The 21,402-nt window shown below is 42.7% G+C and overlaps 1 protein-coding gene across 1 annotated transcript in view; it reads right to left on the minus strand.

The window, feature by feature from the left end:
- The window catches only part of LOC132398968 (uncharacterized), a 101,466-nt gene that overhangs the window by 41,552 nt on the left and 38,512 nt on the right, over window positions 1-21,402 (minus strand). The window contains exons 10-12 of the mRNA XM_059978805.1: window positions 15,805-15,992; window positions 10,158-10,299; window positions 8,757-8,879 (exon numbers count right to left, since the gene is read on the minus strand). Of these exons, the coding sequence (XP_059834788.1) occupies window positions 8,757-8,879; window positions 10,158-10,299; window positions 15,805-15,992 (453 nt within the window). The remainder of the gene's footprint in view (window positions 1-8,756; window positions 8,880-10,157; window positions 10,300-15,804; window positions 15,993-21,402) is intronic.

Here is a 21,402-nt window from a genome sequence, read left to right on the forward strand (position 1 = left end):
CTCACTCTACCCCTAAATCTGAAAGGGGAACCCGAGGAAGTACTCACATAGGAGAAGCCCTGGGGACCGTAACAGATCTCCCCTGACTGGCCGGTTCCTGGAGTCAGGCGACCCCTCGCGGCACATAATGCCCCAGTTCCCCACAGCATAAATAACGTCTCCCTGTAAACAAAACTAGAGGTTAACCAGCAAAACTACCAAGGACTTATCGAACTACACAGAATCTAAAGAACTGAATTCACTGACGATAGACTGAACTCGCTCTGAGTTTCACCGGAGAAAGATCCACAACAATCGAGCCAAGAAGGGTTGGCATTTCTACCTGAAATACATCCTGGAGCTCGTATGAATTCAAGAACAAAATTAAATAGACTCTTCACTAGACAATAGTACTGTGCAAACGTCTTAGGCACATATATGTAGCTAGTGTGCCTAAGAGTTTGCGCAGCTCTGTAATTTTTATGTGTATTGCTGTGGACTGCTGCCACAAATAAAAACAAATTTCAGAACCTTTGTGAGTGATAATCAACCTGATTCTGATAGGGTCATGATAGTGAACTGCGAGTAGGAACGTCAGGGAGAGGGGAATCATGGTTAGGAAAAGGGGAAGGGAGAGGAGAGGGAGTGGGAAGCACCAGAGAGAGATTGTGTAATGATCAATAAACCAATTGTTTGGAATCAAATGACTTTGCCTGGTGTCTCCGGGCTGGATGTGACTGCACCCACACCGTCCGCTCCTCTGGGCACTCCTCCTCTGCCAGTTGTCCCACACCCACCCTGCTGCATTCCACCCTCACCATTCCCAACATCTTTTTCTCCGCCAGATTAACAACCTCGCCCTCCGCCCCATGATGACAAATACAGCACTGTGCAAGAGCCTCCCTAGCTATCTGTGCCTGAGGCGTTTGCACAGTCCTGTGCGTCATTACAGGGTATTACTAATCTGGGCATTATTAACACTGCACTTTCTCTGTAGCTGTTACACTTTGTTCTGCATTCTATTTCTGTTTTACCTTGTTCTACCTCAATACACTGTACAGTGAATTGTTTTGTATGAACTGTATACAAGACAAGATTTTCACTTAGCCTCAGTGCACGCAAGAAAAATAAAACAATTCCAAACAGAAGAGATTCTGTTGGATAATATGATTAAAAGGAGAAAAACTATTCAATACATTAAGTACTAACCCCTGCCCAGTGAGACTCATAGGAACAGGCATTTCTCTGAATGATGCCCCATGGTGACCAGTTTAAATATACTGAAACATATAACATCATATATCGCTTCTTGTTTTCCTAACTCCATTGACATTTCTTTTTGGTTTTCCATTCATCCAGCTGGACTTGATCTTTGCGTCTACACTTACAAGCAGCTTTTGTCTTAAGAGTATAAGATATCGGAACAGAAGTAGGCCATTTGGCTCATCGAGTCTGTCTGTTATTCAATCATGGGCCGATCCAGTTCTTTCAGTCATCCCCACTCCTCTGCCTTCACCCCATACTCTTTGATGCCTGGCTAATCAAGAACCTATCTATTCCTGCCTTAAATACACCCACTGACTTGGCCTCCACAGCCACTTGTGGCAACAAATTCCACAGATTTACCATCTCTGACTGAAGTAGTTTCTCTGCATCTCTGTTCTAATTGGAATAATCTTGAATTCACGCCCTCTTGTTCTACAATCCCCTACAATGGGAAATAACGTTGCCATATCTAATCTTTTCAGGTCTTATAACATTTGGAATGATTCTATAAGATCCCCCTTAATTCTCCTGAACTCCAGGGAATACAGCCCAAGAGCTGCCAGATGTTCCTCATATGTTAACTCTTTCATTCCTGGAATCATTCTTGTGAATTTTCTCTGAACACTCACCATCATCAGTGCATCCTTTCTAAAATAAGGAGCCCCAAACTGCACACAATACTTCAAGTGCGGACTCACGAGTGCCTTATGGAGCCTCAACATCACATTCCTGCTTTTATATTCTATACCTCTAGAAATGAATCCCAATATTGCATTCGCCTTCTTCACCACTGATTCCACCTGGAGGTTAACCTTTAGGGTATCTTGCACAAGGACTCCCAAGTCTCTTTGCATCTCTCCATTTTGAATTCTCCCCCATCTAAATAGTAGTCTGCTGATTTATTTCTTCCACCAATGTGCATGAGCATACAATTTCCAACATTGTTTTTCATTTGCCACTTCTTTGCCCATTCCTCTAAACTATCTAAGCCTCTCTGCAGGCTCTCTGTTTCTTCAACATGATCTGCTCCTCCACCTATCTTTGTATCATTGGAAAGTTTAGCCCCAGATCCATTAATACCATAGTCCAAATCATTAACGCACAACATAAAAAGCAGTGGTCCCAACACGACCCCTGTTGAACTCCACTGATAACCGGCAGCCAGCCAGAATAGGATCCCTTTATTCCCACTCTCTGTTTACTGCCGATCAGCCAATGCTCCACCCATGCTAGTAATTTCCTTGTAATTCCATGGGCTCTTATTTTGCTCAGCAGCCTCATGTGCGGCACCTTGTCAAAGGCCTTCTGAAAATCCAAGTTCACCATGTCTACTGTATCTCCTTTGTCTACCCTGCTTGTAATTTCCTCAAAGAATTGCAGAATGTTTGTCAGGCATGATTTTAATTTCAGGAAACCATGCTGGCTTTGGCCTATCTTTTCATGTGTCTTCAGGTACTCCGTAATCTCATCCCTAGCAATTGACTCCAATAACTAGCCCTGGCTTCCTTGTATACCCTCTCTTTTGCTTTTACTTTGGCTCTGAGTTTACTTGTAATCCACAGAAGTGTCCTTGTTACGTTTGAAAATGTCTTCTTATTTGGAATATATCAGTCTTGCACTTCCTTCATTTTTTGCAGAAGCTCCAGCCATTGCTGCTCTGCTGTCCTTCCTGCAAATGTCCCTTCCAGGCAACTTTGGCCGGTTCCCCTTTCATACCACTGTAATTTACTTTATTCCACTGAAATACCGACCCATTGGATTTTATTTTTCCATCTCAAATTTCAATGTGAGCTCAATCATATTGTGATCACTGTTCCCTAAGGGTTCCCTAACCTTAAGCTCTCTTATCAGCTCCGGATCATTGCTCAACACCCATTGCACAGCACTGCCAATCTCCTAGTTGGCTCAACAATGAGCTGTTCTGAAAAGCCATCCCTTCAACATTCTAGAAATACTCTCTCTTGAGGTCCAGGACTGACCTGGTTTTCCCAGTCCACTTAAAATCTCCAACGGTTATCATGATATTACCATCTGTCACACCTTTTCTATCTCCTGCTGTAATTAGTAATCCACATCCCAGCTGCTGTTTGGAGGCCTGTATACAACTGCCATTAGGGTCCATTTCATAACTGAACCCATAGAGATTCTATACCTTTTGATCCTATGTCATCACCTTCTAATGATTTAATAGTACTTCCTATATACAGGGCCACACCACCCACTCTGCCTACTACCCTATCTTTCTGGTACACTGTATATCCTTGAACTTTCCAGCTCCCAATGGCAGCCATCCTTTAGCCAAGTTTCAGAGATGGCCACAACGTCATATTTGCCAATCTGTAGCTGAATTTCAAATTTTCCACTAGAAGTTCATGCAAAAACCTTGATGTATGCAGAGTACATTCTGGTTCTTTATACTCATAATCCAAATGTTTGCATTTTTCCTGAAGCACTTTGAGCTTAAAACAAGCCACATTTCACAAGTAACTGCCTGATTAATATATCAAAAGCACTTTCAGACATATTGTTTCTAAAATCTGTTGTTGCATAATAAGTGCTTACATTATTTTCATGCTTCCCCTAATTATCAGAGTCCTTCCTACGTTCAATATACTTTCCACCCTGAGGCACAGAGTTTGGCACCAAGATCTGTTTGCAACACCTCATGGTGTACAGCATGGAGACAGTTTTTTCATCACCCAGTACTTTTCTTAATTTGCTTTCAGTTTACTTCATTACAGAGGATGTAGCATGCAAATACAGGATGGACCTCCAATCAAATTGCAGTTGTCCTGACCAATCACATTCCCATAATTCAGGTCCTCCTTTGTTTCCCATATATAAGCCCAATGTAGCTTGTTGACTGTTTGTCTCGCTCTGCTGAGAATGTAATTTCCCAGGAGGTACCTTTTCTGCAGAATAAGTTCTTAGTTGGAGATCTACAGGCTTTACTTGTTAAGTTTATTTGAAATGCTGTTCAAAGCCATTTTCTGGAATGATTGAAACAGTGAAGCCAGTATCCAATTCCAATTTAATTAATCTGCTTCTTGTGTAAGCCATATTCCTTATCTGTTTTCAGTTTTCACAACGTTAATTTCAAGGCTATAGAGTCCTGTGTTAGTCCCATCTTTATCAGATTTTTCATCAGCTGCATACAGATTAGCGGTCTTTCTGAAACTGCAGTTTACTCTGTAAGGTTTTTCTCTTCTTTGTGCAGTTCATTTATTTTTGTGTGTGTGCCCGACGTGCTCTTTATATGTGTCCAACTTTCTTGCAATTGTGCAAATTTCGCCTTTTAACCTGCATTCCTCTGGTGTAATAGCAGATAACCTGCAATGCAGTATGTAAATGACAAAGAATGCTTAATCAACCAACATATTTACAATATTACTTCAATCCAAACATCTCTTAAAAGCCTCCAATGTATTTGACTCCACCATACCAGGCAGCACATTTTAGTTATCCAACACTTTCTGATGAAAACATACCCCTCTATTTGCCCTTGAACCAACTGCCTCCCACATGTAGGAGGCATGCCTTTGATATTAGACATTTCTACTCTGGGAAACAGATACTCCTTGTCTGCTCTATCTATGCCTCTCATAATCTTATATTTACCTATCAGATCTTCCCTATGGCGATCCAGAGACAACCGACCAAACTTCATCCAGTCTCCCATGATAACGTATGTCTCCAAACCAGGCAGCATCCACGTGAACCTCTTCTGCACCCTCTCAAAAGCTTCAATATCCTTCCTATAGTGTCGCAACCAGAATTGTATCCAATACTCCAGATGTGGCCAAACTAGCGTTTTATAAAGTCGCAACATAACCTCTTGACTTTTCAACTCATTGCCTTGACTAATAAAAGCATCCATTGCATGAGCCTTTTTCACCGCATTATTGACTTGGTAGCCACTTTCAAGGAGCTGTGAGCTTGGGTCCCAAGATCTCTCTGCTCAGCCACACTGTTAAGGATCTTGCCCTTTACAGTGTGCTGTGTCCTTGCATTTGCCCTACCAAGGTGCAACACCTCATATTTATCTTGATTAAACTCATCTGCCATTTTTCTCCCCATTTCTGTAAGTGATCTACATTGTACTGTATTCTTTCCCAGTCTTCAGCACTATTCATAACTCCACCATTCTTGGTATCATCTGCAAACTTACTAGCTCACTCATTTCCATTGTCATCCAGTTCATTTACATGGATCACAAACAGCAGATGTCCCTGCACAGATCCCTGTGCAACACCACTAATCACAATTCTCCAACTCAAATAAGATCCTTCCACCACTACACTCAATCTTTTATGCAGAAACCAGTTCTGAATCCAAACAGCGAATTTTCTGTGGAATCCACGTGTCTTTATCTTCTCGAATAGCCTCCAATGAGGGAATTTGTCAAATGCCTTACTATAATCAATGCAAACTACCTCTACTGTCCTACCCTGATCAACTTCTCTTGGCACCTTGTCAAAAAACACATCGAGTTGATAAAGCACCTCCAGCCATGCTCAAAGGCATGCTGGCTGTCTCTAATAAGGCTGTGGGTTTCCAAATGCTCATATATACAGTCCCTGAGAATTTTCTCCAGCAATTTTGCTACAGCTGATGTGAGGTACAGCTGTCTATAATTCCCAGGATTTTCCCTTGTTCTCCTCTTATATAGAAGTAGAATATTAGCCACTTGCCAGCATTGCGGGTCTTCACCTGAGGCTACAAAGGGCACAAAGGTTCTGGACAAGGCACTAGCAATATCCTATCTTGTTTCCTTCAATAACCTGGAATAAATCCTGTCAGGCCCTATGGACATCCACCTTAACACTCATTCAGAGGACCAATGGTTTTTCTTCCTTAACCATTAGATATTCTAAAGTGTTGAAACACTCAGCACTGATCTCCTAATCCTCAACATTACTTTCCTTATAAATACTAAAGCAAAGTACTCATAAAGCATCTCACTCACATTCTTGTCATTCAAGCAAATGATTTTCTCTTTATCCTTGAATGGTTTCACCTTCTCCCTAGTTATTCTCTTGCTCTTTATGTAGGTATAGAATGACATGGGATTCAACATAATCCTGCTTTTCAAGGACTTTTCATGGTCCATCCTGTCTCTTCTAATTCCCTTCTTTCATTCTTTACTGGTTTCTTTATATTCTTCATGTGCTCCGTATGATCCTAACTTCTGAAGCTTTACATACATTTCCATTTTGGCCTTGACCAATTTCATCACCTCTCTGGACATCCAAGGTTCCCTAATTTTTCTATCCATTTCCTTCCTTCTAACAGGAACACACCTTTTCTGTACTCCATACAATTTATCTATGAACATCCTCCACTTAGCTAATATGGACTTGCCAGAGAAAAAGTGTTCATAATTAACATTCTTAGTTACTGCCTATTGCTCTCATAATTTGCCCTACTCCAATTTAAAACCCTCCCACATTGACCATATCTAGCCTTATTTATAGAATTCCTGAAAGTTAAGGATTTGTGGTCTCTGCTCCCAAATGGTTCATCCTGGCCAGACAGCTGGCTAGGCTTCAGGTCCAGTGCAGCCCTCCTCTCATTGGACAACCAGCATAGAGATTTAAGAAACCTTCCTGGATACCGTTATCAAATTCAGTCCCATCTAAACCCCTTGCACTAAGAAGGTCCCAGATTACACCAGGGAAGTTGAAATCCCCTGCGACAACAACCCAATTATTTTTGTATATTTCACGGATCTAATTACATATCTGTTCCTCAATGTCTCAGTGCCAATTGAGGGGTGGGGTGGTCTCTAGTAGAATCGCATCAGTGTGTTTGTACCCTTCCTATTGCAGAGATCTATCCAAATGGACTCAATGTTTTCTGAACCTTTATTTTAGCCAGAGATCCTTATTCATTGCTTCTTGCAATCTGGCAAAATTTTTTTGAAAATCAGCACCCAGTTTGTACCTTGAAAACTTTCTGAAGCAGCAATGTTGTATGTATTTATCAAATAATCCATTGTTGCATTGAGGGACATCAAAAACACCACCCACTAATCCAACTCTCCACATACACCGACAACCACTGCTTTATGATAATTCTGATAGGAAATGATATTTCCAAATACTCCTGTGCCCAGCATCACTTAATGGTCATATAATCAATCTATATGCAGTAGATAAGTGACCTTATGTATTAAATCATATTGTATGTTTTTATTCTTGTTTATTTTGGGCTGCATCAGCACCCAGTTTGTACCTTGAAAACTTCCTGAAGCAGCAATGTTGTATGTATTTATCAAATAATCCATTGTTGCATTGAGGGACATGCAGAGTATCTGTCCTGCTGTAGCGATGTGCTACACACAGCGCTGAAATAACGACACGCAGTCGGTAAGTCGTTTCGAGACTAGTTTATTCAAACTTCGTGGTGTTGGCATTTAAATCCCCAGCGCCTGCCCTCTCCGGGCGGAAATGACATCGGAGGTACATTACTAAAGTTTCCCCCCACGCGCTTGTTATTTGTGAGCCAGTTCGCCTGCGCAGAAAGTGGGTCGCCGCACTGCAACCATTTATTGCACTGATGCATCATCAATAACTCACTCTGAGACATAAAGGCAAGATATCGGCTTTTATTGACTGGAAGAAGGAACAAGCAGTGAGTGACCACCTTACTACATCCTGGAGACTGAGAGGCCAGGCTCAGCCTTGATCGCCTTTATACCGGGGTCTGTGGGAGGAGCCACAGGAGCAGTCAGCAGGGGGCGTGTCCAGACAGGTATATGTAGTTCACCACATGCACTCTGTAACACTTGCACTGAAATGCCTGGACAAAGACTTGAAGCTGATATCCTTTGAGTGTGACTGGGCACTGCACGGAGTTATAGCTCATACCTAAGGTGCTGATACTTTTTAAGGGGTTTAATGGGATAAGCATTTCTCCCTTGCTAAATAGACTGGTTAAACATTAAGGAACTGATCATACTGATTATTATTTCTGTCGATTTCAGCAGATCATCAGAAAGGTTGAATCTATATTTTCAAATTTCTTGGTGAATGGACAGTGAGAAGCTGAGTATGGTGGGGAGGAGGTGGAGGAAAGAGTCAAATGCACTGCAGTGGACAGGAAAGTTCTACAACAGGTAGTCAGAACTTCCCAGTGCATCTCCAGGACCAGCCTCCAGGGTTACCCTCCAGGGTAACAATTATTTCATTCTCCTTTACGGTTGTGCACTGGAAATGAAATTAAACGATCTTGAATCTATCATCCACTGAACTCTGAAGTTTCCCCAGTTGTGCATTTCAATCTCAGGAATTTGCAGAATGATTTGATTGAAGTTAAGAAGCCACTATTGATTATCCTTATAATTCAACCCCATGACAAATATCACATTTCACATAAAGGTACATGTTTTTACAGTGATTATGAAAACAATAAAAGGAGAAAACCGAGGCAAGTCATGGAAGTGCTGTGTTTGCTTCAGTGACAGACTACACACAGGTTCTGGTGACTCGGAACTGAAGTGAAGGCCACACCAGAGACAAGCTCCAGATTGCTGACATTCGGAGGAACTTGAAACCTGAACCTTTGTATCAGGATGGTAAAGAACAGGAAAAGCTCCATTCTGGCCAGGGTCTCCCCCGCATAGGCCCTGCGTCCTGGAAAACAGAGTGGCAGAACAATGTCAATTTTCAAAACAGAAAGCTGTTCATCCTCAGCCCAAGACACTGAACAGTAACATTATATAATGGGAATGCAAGGTATCTGACCTAAAACAATAACTCCGTTTCTCTCTCCACTGATGCTACCTGGCTTGCCATATGTTTTCTGCTTTCTTTTTCAATTCAAACTTCCAACCATCTTGTGTTTGCCACAGTTCAGGCCATTGTTTTACTTCTTGTCACCCATCCTCACTCACCTTCCTCGTACAACCCCTCTAGTCAGATTATCTGCCTCCCTCCCCATGTGTCTTTGTCACTCACTCAGCCAGCACCACCCTCATCTTTGTCATTTAGTTTCTCTTAATCGTTACCCTGTCATGGACATTCCTTTCGTCCACCAGAGCCCTCCCAATTTCTCTGCAACTTCAACCATTGTTTCCTAAGTACTCCTAGTTCCACCAAAAGTACATTCAGCTGAAATATTAACCTTGGTTCACCTATTGTTAATACTGACTGACCTCTTGAGTATTTCCACTGTACACTGTTTTTATTTCACAATGTGATGGCATTAGAGAGGGCATTGAGGAAATCACTGTGATGTTCCCTGGTTGAAGTACTTCAGTTCCTGAGGAAAGGTTTAGTGTCTTTTCCCTTGTGTGGGACAGTATACAAGAAGTGTTTCTGTGCTCTGTAATTTTCTGATTCCACACTTAGTGGCCACTTTATGAAGTAGCTCCTGAACCTGATATTGTGGCCATTGAGTTTACGTTGTGGTCTTTTACTGTTGCAACTCATTGACTTCAAGTTTCAACATGCTGAGGATTCAGAGATGCTCTTCTGCACACATCTGCCACATTATTGGCTAATTAGATATTTGAATTAATGAGTAGGTTTTCCATTGTACCTAATAAAGTGTCCACTGAGCATGAAATTGCAGATTATAAAACTGAGAGGTACTGACAGGATTACTGCCTGAGACAGTAGCAGAAGCAGAACTGTTGACAGCATTTAAGAAGCATCTGGATGATCACAGAAATTGAATAGAAGATAGAAGTTCCAAGTTCTGGAAGATCTGATTGATACTGTTTGGCACACAGTGGTTGGCATAGAATAATGGGCAGAATGGCCTGTTTCCATGTTCAATGACTATGTCTTACTTTCCACCATCTAAATATGATTGCTTTACCATCTGATATAAACATTCCTTCGTACAAATGGGCCAACGACAGAGGAGAAATTCCACTAATCTACAAACCAGTGATTTAAACTTCTTACCCATAGAAAAGGGAGCAAAGGCATCTCTCTTCACAAACTTCCCATCAGCATCCAGAAAGATAGAAGGGTTGAAGTCATTTGGGCTTTCCCATTGAGTTTTGTCGTACAACACCGATGTTAGCAAAGGCATCACTGGTGTGCCCTAAGGAAATAATTTACAATTTACATTGTTATTGCCTTTGAGAAATATTGCTGAAAATAATTCCACTGGAATAGAGTTAACAAATGTGGCAGCAACTGCACCAGGTGCAGTTGCATCTCTTACAGATCTCCAATGTCCTTCACTCAGTCAAGGTCCGTTCTGCCCTCAGCTTCATTGCATCCCGAGGCCCTGCATCGGTCAGAATCCAGCATGGATACTGTGTGCCCACAATCTACATTATACACTAGCAAGGGAAGTATGACATGGAGAGCAAGCTGTTGCCCATGTTACAGGCACCCCCTCTCCATGTAGCTCATCAATGCAAACAAACAGCAGAAACTGATAACATTTGGCATCAACAGCATCTCCTAAGTTGCCAGTCAGCATTGAGCTCAATGTAGGACTGCTTTTGGGACTCCGTCTCCGGATTGATGCTTGGGAGTTACTCCCAAACCCTTCCCCAGGAGAGATTATAGCCACAAAGTAGTGGAGATTTGAGATCAGAGTTTTCCTTCTCTAAATGAGCTATCAACCAAGGCTGATTGGTCCCTTCTTCCCAAAGTGACTGGTTTTAAAGCACCAGTAACCACCTTTGCCCCTTCACCTGTCAGTAGGAAAGTTTCACCGGGTTTGGAGCAAAGCCACTCGTGAAGCACAGGAACTGGACTTGGCTGTCAGAGTCTATTTGAGTCATACACCATTGAGAGCATTTAATATATAGTGTCAGATCATCCCACTATCTCTCCCGGCTAAGGAATCAACAGTTCAATGACTTCTGGTATTCCCTGTCACTTTACGACTCACTAATCTAAAAGGTCAAGTTTAGTTTATTGTCATTCAACCATAAACAAGTATACTGCCAAATGAAACAACGTTCCTTCAGACTGAATGGCACAAAGGAGTACATATTGCTCACGTATAACACAAAGTTTAATTATGACTGTTAAATTAACAAATAATATGGTACATTTATAATGCAAGTTAAAAAGTAAACAGTGAGACGCTCCTGGATGTCTGTGAAGATGAAGAATATCAGGTTGTATATTCTGTACATTCTCTGATATTAAATGGAATGTTGAACTATTGAACTACTCGGTGCTTCATGTGTGATAAGACCTGGGAGGTGGCAGGGAGTTCAGGAGTCTTATGACCTCGGGGAAAATGGTGTTTTGCATTCACACAGATCTTGGTCTAATGCTATGTTATGATCTTCCTGATGGTAGGGAGTCAACAAGATTGTTGGAGGGATGAGAAGGGTCACTGGTAATGCTAAGGTCTCTGCATACACTGTGCTCTTGATAAATTTCTCTGATGGGTGGAAGGGAGACTCTGACGATCCTCTCAGTTGCCCTCACAATCCTTTGTCAGAGCGTGAGGTCAGCTGCCTTGTAATCCCTGTAGAAGACAGAGATACAGCTTGTCGGTATACTCTCGATGGCGCTCCTGTGAAAATAGCTTAGAGTGGGGAGAGGAGCCTCATTCGCCTCAAACTCCTCAGGAAGTGGAGATGCTGTGGTCGTGTTATGATTTTGTCAGGTGAGATTTCCCATTATATTCATTTCCAGAAACTTGGTGCAGCTAATTCTCTCCATGGTTGTGTATGTGCAGCAAGAAGTTATCAGCTTGAAACTTTTTAAAGTCCGCAATCATCATTTTGGTCTATTGCATATTGAGGCTCAAGTTTTTGTGCTTGCATCATCCCACCCACCACTCTACGTCCTCTCTGCAAGCCATCTGTTGTCAGCCCCCAACCAACACATACTCCACTCTCCCCTCCTACCCCTCCTCACAGCCACCTACCCTGCCCTCATGACTACACCTCTGTAAGATACTCGTGGGTATCTTGTACTGAACACGTGACAGCGCTGTTGAAGCTATACTGGACTTAAGGTAATGGTCTTGTGATGGTGAAGTGACGTCACTTACCCGCTAGTAGAGGTCATGTGACAGTTTTTTTTTCAGGGTATAAAAGGAGGACCCCTCCCTGTGAGGAGGGGCAGTTCGTGGCTGGATTTGCCATTTTGACTCCAATGCAACTGCATGGTCCAATATTATCATGCAGTTCCATTGAAAGGTTGAGTTTTATTTAATGCCTAAAGTTTAAAAGGTCATTGCTGGCAGTTTCTTTATAATACTGCCAGTAAAAAATCAGTGGAGAATGAAGATCAGAGTTCGGGAGCTAACAGATTGAGGAAAGTTGATTTCGACGGTGAAACAGGTTCGACCTTGTTTGATCCTCATTCAGAAGGAATTTGTTGGCTGTGCCCGTGTTAACCCCTGCAATAATAGCAGAAAGGGTTGGGCACAGTTTTGCCAAAGAAAGGTCAGTGCCTTTAAGCCGTTTCATTTTCATCTTCATAAAATCTCCGGGAAAAGTATAGTTCGACTGGGAACCGCAACAACATGACGTGAAAGAGAAATTAAATCATCTAAAAAGTCTCTCCTTTAATGGACTGTAAGCACTTTGAACTTTCACAGTACTACTTTGAAGAACTGTTTTTGCAACATCGCTTTAAGAACTGTTTTTGCTTTATCCCTTTAAAAACTGTTTAAGCTGCCGCACAGCAGCTGATTTCCGGTTGAGTTAGTTTTGTTTACTTTTGGGGGGTTGATTTTCAGTGTTTAATAAATGTTTTATTTGTTATAAAAAATCCTTCCTCACTTATATGTTTATTGTTGCTGAATCCGTAACAACCCCTCCCACACCTGAAACCACCATGGTGGGCTTCACAGCTGAACAGGTGAGAAGACAGCTGAAGCGTCTCCACCCAAGCAAGGCTGCAGGCCAGGATGGTGTCAGCCCCAGGGTGCTCAAAGCCTGTGCACCCCAGCTATGTGGAGTACTTCACCATGTCTTCAACCTGAGCCTGAGTCTCCAGAGGGTTCCTGTGCTGTGGAAGACATCCTGCCTCGTTCCTGCCCCAGTGGCTCCAATAACTACAGACTGGTGGCATTGACCTCCCACATCATGAAGACCCTGGAGAGACTTGTTCTAGAGCAGCTCCGGCCTATGGTTAGGCCACACTTAGACCCCTTCCAGTTCGCCTATCAGCCCCGACTAGGAGTTGAGGATGCCATCGTCTACCTGCTGAACCGTGTCTACGCCCACCTGGACAAGCCAGCGGGCACTGTGTGGGTCATGTTTTTTGACTTCTCCAGTGTGTTCAACACCATCCACCCTGCTCTGCTGGGTAAGAAGCTGACAGTGATGCAGGTGGATGCTTCCCTGGTGTCATAGATTATTGACTGACAGACCACAGTACGTGCGCTTGCAACACTGTGTGTCAGACAGAGTGGTCAGCAGCACTGGGGCTCTACAGGAAACTGTCCTGTCCCCCTTTCTCTTCACCATCTACACCTCGGACTTCAACTACAACACAGAGTCTTGCCATCTTCAGAAGTTTTCTGATGACTCTGCCATAGTTGGATGCATCAGCAAGGGAGATGAGGCTGAGTACAGGGCTACTGTGGGAAACTTTGTCACATGGTGTGAGCAGAATCATCTGCAGCTTATTGTGAAAAAGACTAAGGAGCTGGTGGTGGACCTGAGGAGGGCTAAGGCACCGGTGACCCCTGTTCCAATCCAAGGGGTCAGTGTGGACATGGTGGAGGATTAGAAATACCTGGGGATACAAATTGACAATAAACTGGACTGGTCAAAGAACACTGAGGCTGTCTACAAGAAGGGGCAGAGCCATCTCTATTTCCTGAGGAGACTGAGGTCCTTTAACATCTGCCAGACGATGCTGAGGATCTTCTACGAGTCTGTGGTGGCCAGTGCTATCATGTTTGCTATTGTGTACTGGGGCAGCAAGCTGACGGTAGCAGACACCAACAGAATCAACAAACTCATTTGTAAGGCCAGTGATGTTGTGGGGGTGGAACTGGACTCTCTGACGGTGGTGTCTGAAAAGAGGATGCTGTCCAAGTTGCATGCCATCTTGGACAATGACTCCCATCCACTCCAAAATGTACTGGTTAGGCGCAGGAGTACATGCAGCCAGACTAATTCCACCGAGATGTTACACTGAGCGGCATAGGAAGTCATTCCTACACATGGCCTTCAAACTTTACAACTCCTCCCTCGGAGTGTCAGACACCCTGAGCCAATACGCTGGTCCTGGACTTAATTCCACTTGGCATGACTTATTATTATTTAGTTATTTATGGTTTTATATTGCTATATTTCTTCACTATTCTTCGTGCGGCTGTAATGAAACCCAATTTCCCTCAGGATCAATAAAGTATGTCTGTCTGTCTGTATCTCATTGTCTTTGCTCATAAGGCCAACCACTGTTGTGTCAACGGTGAACTTAATAACTCAGTTTGAACAGCATCTATCAGTGTCTTCATGGGTCAACAGTGTGAACAGTAGTGAGCTGGGCAGTGGTTAGTGCCAGAGCCTAGCGTGAAGGAGCTGGAGACATTTCTGCCAGCATGGACTAACTGTGCCATTTCTGTAAAGAAGACTAGGATCCATTTACACAAAAAGATGCTGTCACCCAACAAGGACAGTTTACCCAGCAGCTTCAAAGAAACGATTGTATTAAATGCCGAGCTGAAGTCGATAAACAGTCTCTTGATCTATGAGGCACCATTTTCCAGGTGGGCAGGATGGAGTAGAGGACAGGCTATGGCATTGCCAGTGGACTGATCTGAGTCATAGTGAGCTGGAAAGGATCTAATGCTGCAGGATTATGGGATTTCATGGCTGCTCAAATAACCACCTTCTCAAAGTACTTTATTACTGTTGAAGTCAGGGCCACTGGATGGTCATCACTGAGGAGGTTACTGTCACCCTCTTAGTCACCAAGATGATAGTGGCCACCTTGAAGCCCGAGTGGACAGTGGACTATTCTAGAGATATGTTGAAGATGTCTGTCAGAACTTCTGTTAACATTGCAGCAGACCCTCCCAGTATGTTACCAGGCCCTACAGCTTTATATGAGTTGACACTTGCTAGGGTCTTCCTTACATTCACTGCGGCCATACAGAGTACCTGCTTGTCAGGGAGAAGGTGGCCTTCCTCGCTAACACATCACTGTTTCCTGTGAAGGAAACCACGTTGGCTTTGGCCTATTTTATCATGAACCTCCAAGTAACCCAAATCATCCTTCATAATTGACTCAAACATTTTCCCAAATTTGTAAAGTCAAGCTAACTGGTCTATAAATTTCCTGTCTTTACATCCCTCCCTTCTGAAAGAGTGGAGTGACATTTCCAGAGATAGAACATTCAGAACAAAAATGTTAATGATACAAAATGATACAAGAAAGACACAATTAGAACCAAAATCAAAGTCCATTTTACTACAAGTTGCCCTCCGTAACTCATCCACCCAACCCATACCTGATGCTTCCAAAAAATTGAATATGTCAGTTTTATATGTTATGTAATATTACACATGGAAATTTTAAAAATTTAGTCACAAACAATCCATTTCACTTTCATAGAACAATTGCCGGCATATGAGAAGCAATCAGTCACTCACTTCACCTCACGCACCTTTGGAAGGAAATATCCTTTGATGTTCACGTCCTCTGTTGTTGAGTGCATGAGGTTCAATGGCACAATGTTAGCAAACCTCTGGATTTCGTGGATCACTGCATTGGTGTAGGGTAAATTTTTACGATCTTCAGTTCTAGGGAACCGCTCTGAACCAATGATGGTGGTGATTTCATCGTGGACTTTTTCTGGAACACAAGGAAATGGTTAATGCACTCAGCAGCAGAGTTAGAGCCCAGATTTTCACGTGAGGAAAAACAGTCATCAATCAGAAGCTCCTCACCCTGAATCTGTGGATATTTCCTCATCAATAGCATAGCCCAACGAAGCGTATTCGAAGTTGACTCCGTCCCAGCACCAAACAGGTCGACTGCTGTGATGAGCAGGTTGTTTTCATGGAAATATGTATCTCGGTTACCCCATTCCTGTAAAAGACCACAAGACACAGGAGCAGAATTAATCCATTCAGCCCATTGAGTCTGCTCTGCCATTCCATCATGGTCAATTTATAAACCCTCTCAATCTATTCTGCTGCTTCTCCCCATAACCTTTGACCAATAGACAACCTGTTAACCTACACTTCAAATATACTCAATGACCTGTCCTTCACAACCATCTGTGGCAAAAAATTCCATAAACTCACCACTCTCTGGTTAAAGAAATTCCTCCTCATGTCTGTTTGAAAGTGATGTCATTGTACTCAGAGGCTGTGCCTTCTTGTCCTAAACTCCCGCATGCAAGGAAATCCACTCTCCACATCCACTTCTCAATATTCACCCTTTCAAAATTCAACTGATTTCAATGAGATCCCTTCATTCAAATAGAGAGAACCAGCCTAGAGCCCTCAAGTGCTGGACTGTATTCAGGGATTCATCTTTGAAACTGGATGAACATGCTACAGTTGTTACTGACTTCATGAAAACCTGTGTGGATGAGTGTGTGCTTACAAAGACTTACTGTACATTCCCAAACCAAAACCTGTGCATGAACCAGAAGGTACAGAGGCTAGGTCTGTGGCATTCAAGTCTGGTGACGCAGGTGTATAACAGAAAACCAGGTATGATTTGCGGAGGGCTATTGCAAGGGTAAAAAGAGTTTCGAATGAGGTTGGAGATGACATCAGATGTACAGCAACTCTGGCAGGGTTTGCAAGACATTATTTCCTACAAAGAGGCTTTGAGGAAAGAGATACAGAATAAAAGCTGTAAAGGTAGTAAGGTAGAAGGGCTAAAGTGTGTGTACTTCAATGCAAAATGCATCAGGAACAAAGGTGATGAACTGACAGCTTGGAATTATACATGGAATTAAATATATGGAATTATGACTTAGTGGCCATTACAGAGACTTGGCACCAGGGCAGGAATGGATTCTCAATATTCCTGGATTTAAAAGGGATAGAGAGAGGGTGAAAGGGGAGGTGGGGTGGCATTACTGGTCAGGGATACTATTAAAGCTACAGAAAGGTGGGTAATGTAGAAGGATCCTCTTTTGAGTCAGTATGGGTGCAAGTCAGGAACAGGAAGGGATTATTGGGATTTTTCTATAGGCTCCCGGTAGCAGCAGAGATACCGAGGAGCAGATTGGGAGGCAGATTTTGGAAAGGTGCAAAAATAACAGGGTTGTTATCACGGGTGACTTTAACTTCCCTAATATTGATTGGCACCTGATTAGTTCCAATGGTTTAGACAGGGCAGAGTTTGTTAAGTGTGTCCAGGTTAGGCTCCTGTCACAGTATGTTGACAGGCCGACTAAGGGGAATGCCATACTAGATCTAGTATTAGGTAATGAACCCTCTCTCAGTGGGTGAGCATCTGGGGGATAGTGACCACTACTCCCTGGCCTTTAACGTTATCATGGAAAAGGATAGAATCAGAGAGGACAAGAACATTTTTAATTGGGGAAGGGCAAATTATGAGGCTATAAGGCTAGAACTTGTGGGTGTGAATTGGGATGATGTTTTTGCAGGGAAATGTACTATGGACATGTGGTCGATGTTTAGGGATCTCTTGCAGGACGTTAGTGATAAATTTGTCCTGGTGAGGAAGATAAAGAATGGTAGGGTGAAGGAACCATGGGTGACAAGCGAGGTGGAAAATCTAGTCAGATGGAAGAAGGCAGCATACATGAGGTTTAGGCAGCAAGGATCAGATGAGTCTATTGAGGAATATAGGGTAGCAAGAAAGGAGCTTAAGAAGGGGCTGAGGAGAGCAAGAAGGGGCATGAGAAGTCCTTGGTAGTAGGGTAAAGTAAAACCCCAAGGCATTCTTCAGTTATGTGAAGAACAAAAGGCTGACAGGAGTGAAGATAGGACCGATTAGAGATAAAGGTGGGAAGATGTTCCTGGAGTCTGTGGAAGTGAGCGAGGTCCTCAATTAATACTTCTCTTTGGTATTCACCACTGAGAGGGAACTTGATGATGGTGAGGACAATACGAGTGAGGTTGATGTTCTGGAGCATGTTGATATTAAGGCAGAAGAGGTGTTGGAGTTGTTAAAATACATTAGGACAGATAAGTCCCCGGGGCCTGATGGAATATTCCCCAAGCTGCTCCACGAGGAGAGGGAAGAGATTGTTGCGCCTCTGTCCAGGATCTTTATGTCCTCATTGTCCACGGAAATGGAGGACTGGACGGAGGCGAATGTTGTCCCCGGTTCAAAGAAGGTAGTAGGGGTAGTCTGGGTAATTTTAGACCAGTGAGCCTTATGTCTGCGGTGAGAAACCTATTGGAAAAGTTTCTTAGAGGTAGAATCTATGGGCATTTTGAGAATCATGGCCTGATCAGGGTCAGTCAGCATGGCTTTGTGAAGGGCAGATCGCGTCTAACAAGCCTGATAGAGTTGTTTGAGGAGGTGACCAGGCATATAGATAAGGGTAGTGCAGTGGATGTGATCAACATGGATTTTAGTAAGGCATTTGACAAGGTACCACACGGTAGGCTTATTCAGAAAGTCAGAAGACATGAGATCCAGGGAAGTTTGGCCAGGTGGATTCAGAATTCGCTTGCCTGCAGAAAGCAGAGGGTCGTGGTGGAGGGAGTACATTCAGATTGGAGGGTTGTGACTAGTGGTGTCCCACAAGGATCAGTTCTGGGACCTTTACTTTTTGTGATTTTTATTAACAACCTGGATGTGGAGGTAGAAGGGTGGGTTGGCAAGTTTGCAGATGACGCAAAGGTTGGTGGTGTTGTAGATAGTGTTGAGGATTGTTGAAGTTTGCAGAGAGACATTGATAGGATGCAGAAGTGGGCTGAGCAGTGGCAGATGGAGTTCAACCCGGAGAAGTGTGAGGTAGTACACTTTGGAAGGACAAACTCCAAGGCAGAGTATAAAGTAAATGGCAGGATACTTGGTAGTATGGAGGAGCAGAGGGATCTGGGGGTATATGTCCACAGATCCCTGAAAATTGCCTCACAGGTAGATAGGGTAGTTAAGAAAGCTTATGGAGTGTTAGCTTTCATAAGTTGAGGGATAGTGTTTAAGAGTCATGGGGTAATGATGCAGGTCTATAAAATTCTGGTTAGGCCACACTTGGAGTACTGTGTCCAGTTCTGGTTGCATCACTATAGGAAGGATGTGGAAGCATTGGAAAGGGTACAGAGGAGATTTACCAGGATGCTGCCTGGTTTGGAGAGTATGCATTATGATCAGAGATTAAGGGAGTTAGGGCTTTGCTCTCTGAAGAGAAGGAAGATGAGAGGAGACATGATAGAAGTACATAAGATATTAAGAGGAATAGATAGAGTGGACAGCCAGTGTCTCTTCCCCAGATAAACAGAGAGGAAGAGGTGGAGAAATTCTTAAATGCATTTATTTTAATGCTAGGAGCATTGTAAGAAAGGTGGATGAGCTTAGAGCATGGATTGATACCTGGAAATATGATGTTGTAGTTATTAGTGAAACATGGTTGCAGGAAGGGTGTGATTGGCAACTAAATATTCCTGGATTTCGTTGCTTCAGGTGTGATAGAATCAGAGGGACAAGAGGGGGAGGTGTTGCATTGCTTGTCAATATTACAGTGGTGCTCTGGCAGGATAGATTAGAGGACTCGTCTAGGGAGGCAATTTGGGTGGAATTGAGGAATGTGAAAGGTGTATTAACACTTTTAGGGTTGTATTATAGACCACCTAATGGGGAGCAAGAATTGGAGGAGCAAATTTATAAGGAGATAGCAGGTATTTGTAGTAAGCACAGGGTTGTGATTGAGGGAGATTTTAATTTTCCACACATAGACTGGGAAGCCCATACTGTAAAAGGGCTGGATGGTTTGGAGTTTGTAAAATGTGTGCGGGATAGTTTTTTGCAGCAGTACATAGAGGTACCAACTAGAAAAGGGGCAGTGTTGGATCTTTTGTTAGGGAATGAGATAGGTCAGGTGAAGGAGATATGTGTTGGGGAGCACTTTGGGTCCAGTGATCACAATGCCATTAGTTTCAATATAATTATGGAGAAGGATAGGACTGGACCCAGGGTTGAGATTTTTGATTGGAGAAAGGCTAACTTTGAGGAGATGCGAAAGGGTTTAGAAGGAGTGGATTGGGACAATTTGTTTTATGGGAAGGATATAATAGAGAAATGGAGGTCATTTAAAGGAGAAATTTTGAGGGTACAGAATCTTTATGTTCCTGTTACGTTGAAAGGAAAGGTTAAAAGTTTGAGAGAGCCATGGTTTTCAAGGAATATTGGAAATTTGACACGGAAAAAGAGAGAGATCTACAATAGATAAAGGTAGAATGGAGTAAATGAGATGCTCAAGGAATATAAAGAATGTAAGAAGAATCTTAAGAAAGAAATCAGAAAAACTAAAAGAAGATACGAGGTTGCTTTGGCAAGTAAGGTGAAAATAAATCCTACAGCTTTTACAGCTGGTTCTACAGCTATATTAATAGCAAAAGGATAGTGAGGGATAAAATTGGTCCCTTAGAGAATCAGAGTGGACAGCTATGTGTGGAGCCTAAAGAGATGGGGGAGATTTTGAACAATTTCTTTTCTTCAGTATTCACTAAGGAGAAGGATATTGAATTGTGTAAGCTAAGGGAAACAAGTAGGGAAGTTATGGAAACTATGACAATTAAAGAGGAGGAAGTGCTGGCACTTTTAAGGAATATAAAAGTGGATAAATCTCCAGGTCCTGACAGGATATTCCCTAGGATCTTGAGGGAAGTTAGTGTAGAAATAGCAGGCGCTCTGACAGAAATATTTCAAATATCATTAGAAATGGGGATGGTACCAGAGGATTGGCATAGTTCTCATGTTGTTCCATTGTTTAAAAGGGGTTCTAAGAGTAAACCTAGCAATTATAGGCCTGTAAGTTTGACATCAGTGGAGGGTAAATTAATGGAAAGTATTCTTAGAGATGGTATATATAATTATCTGGATAGACAGGGTCTGATTAAGAACAGTCAACATGGATTTGTGCGTGAAAGGTCATGTTTGAGAAATCTTATTGAATTTTTTGAAGAGGTTACTAGGAAAGTTGACGAGGATAAAGCAGTGGATGTTGTCTATACGGACTTCAGTAAGGCCTTTGACAAGGTTCTGCATGGAAGGTTAGTTAGGAAGGTTCAGTCTTTAGGTGTTAATATTGTTAATAAAGTTAATA

The sequence above is a fragment of the Hypanus sabinus genome, chromosome 9 (genome assembly GCF_030144855.1).
Source record: "Hypanus sabinus isolate sHypSab1 chromosome 9, sHypSab1.hap1, whole genome shotgun sequence".
In the NCBI taxonomy this organism is placed as follows: domain Eukaryota; kingdom Metazoa; phylum Chordata; class Chondrichthyes; order Myliobatiformes; family Dasyatidae; genus Hypanus; species Hypanus sabinus.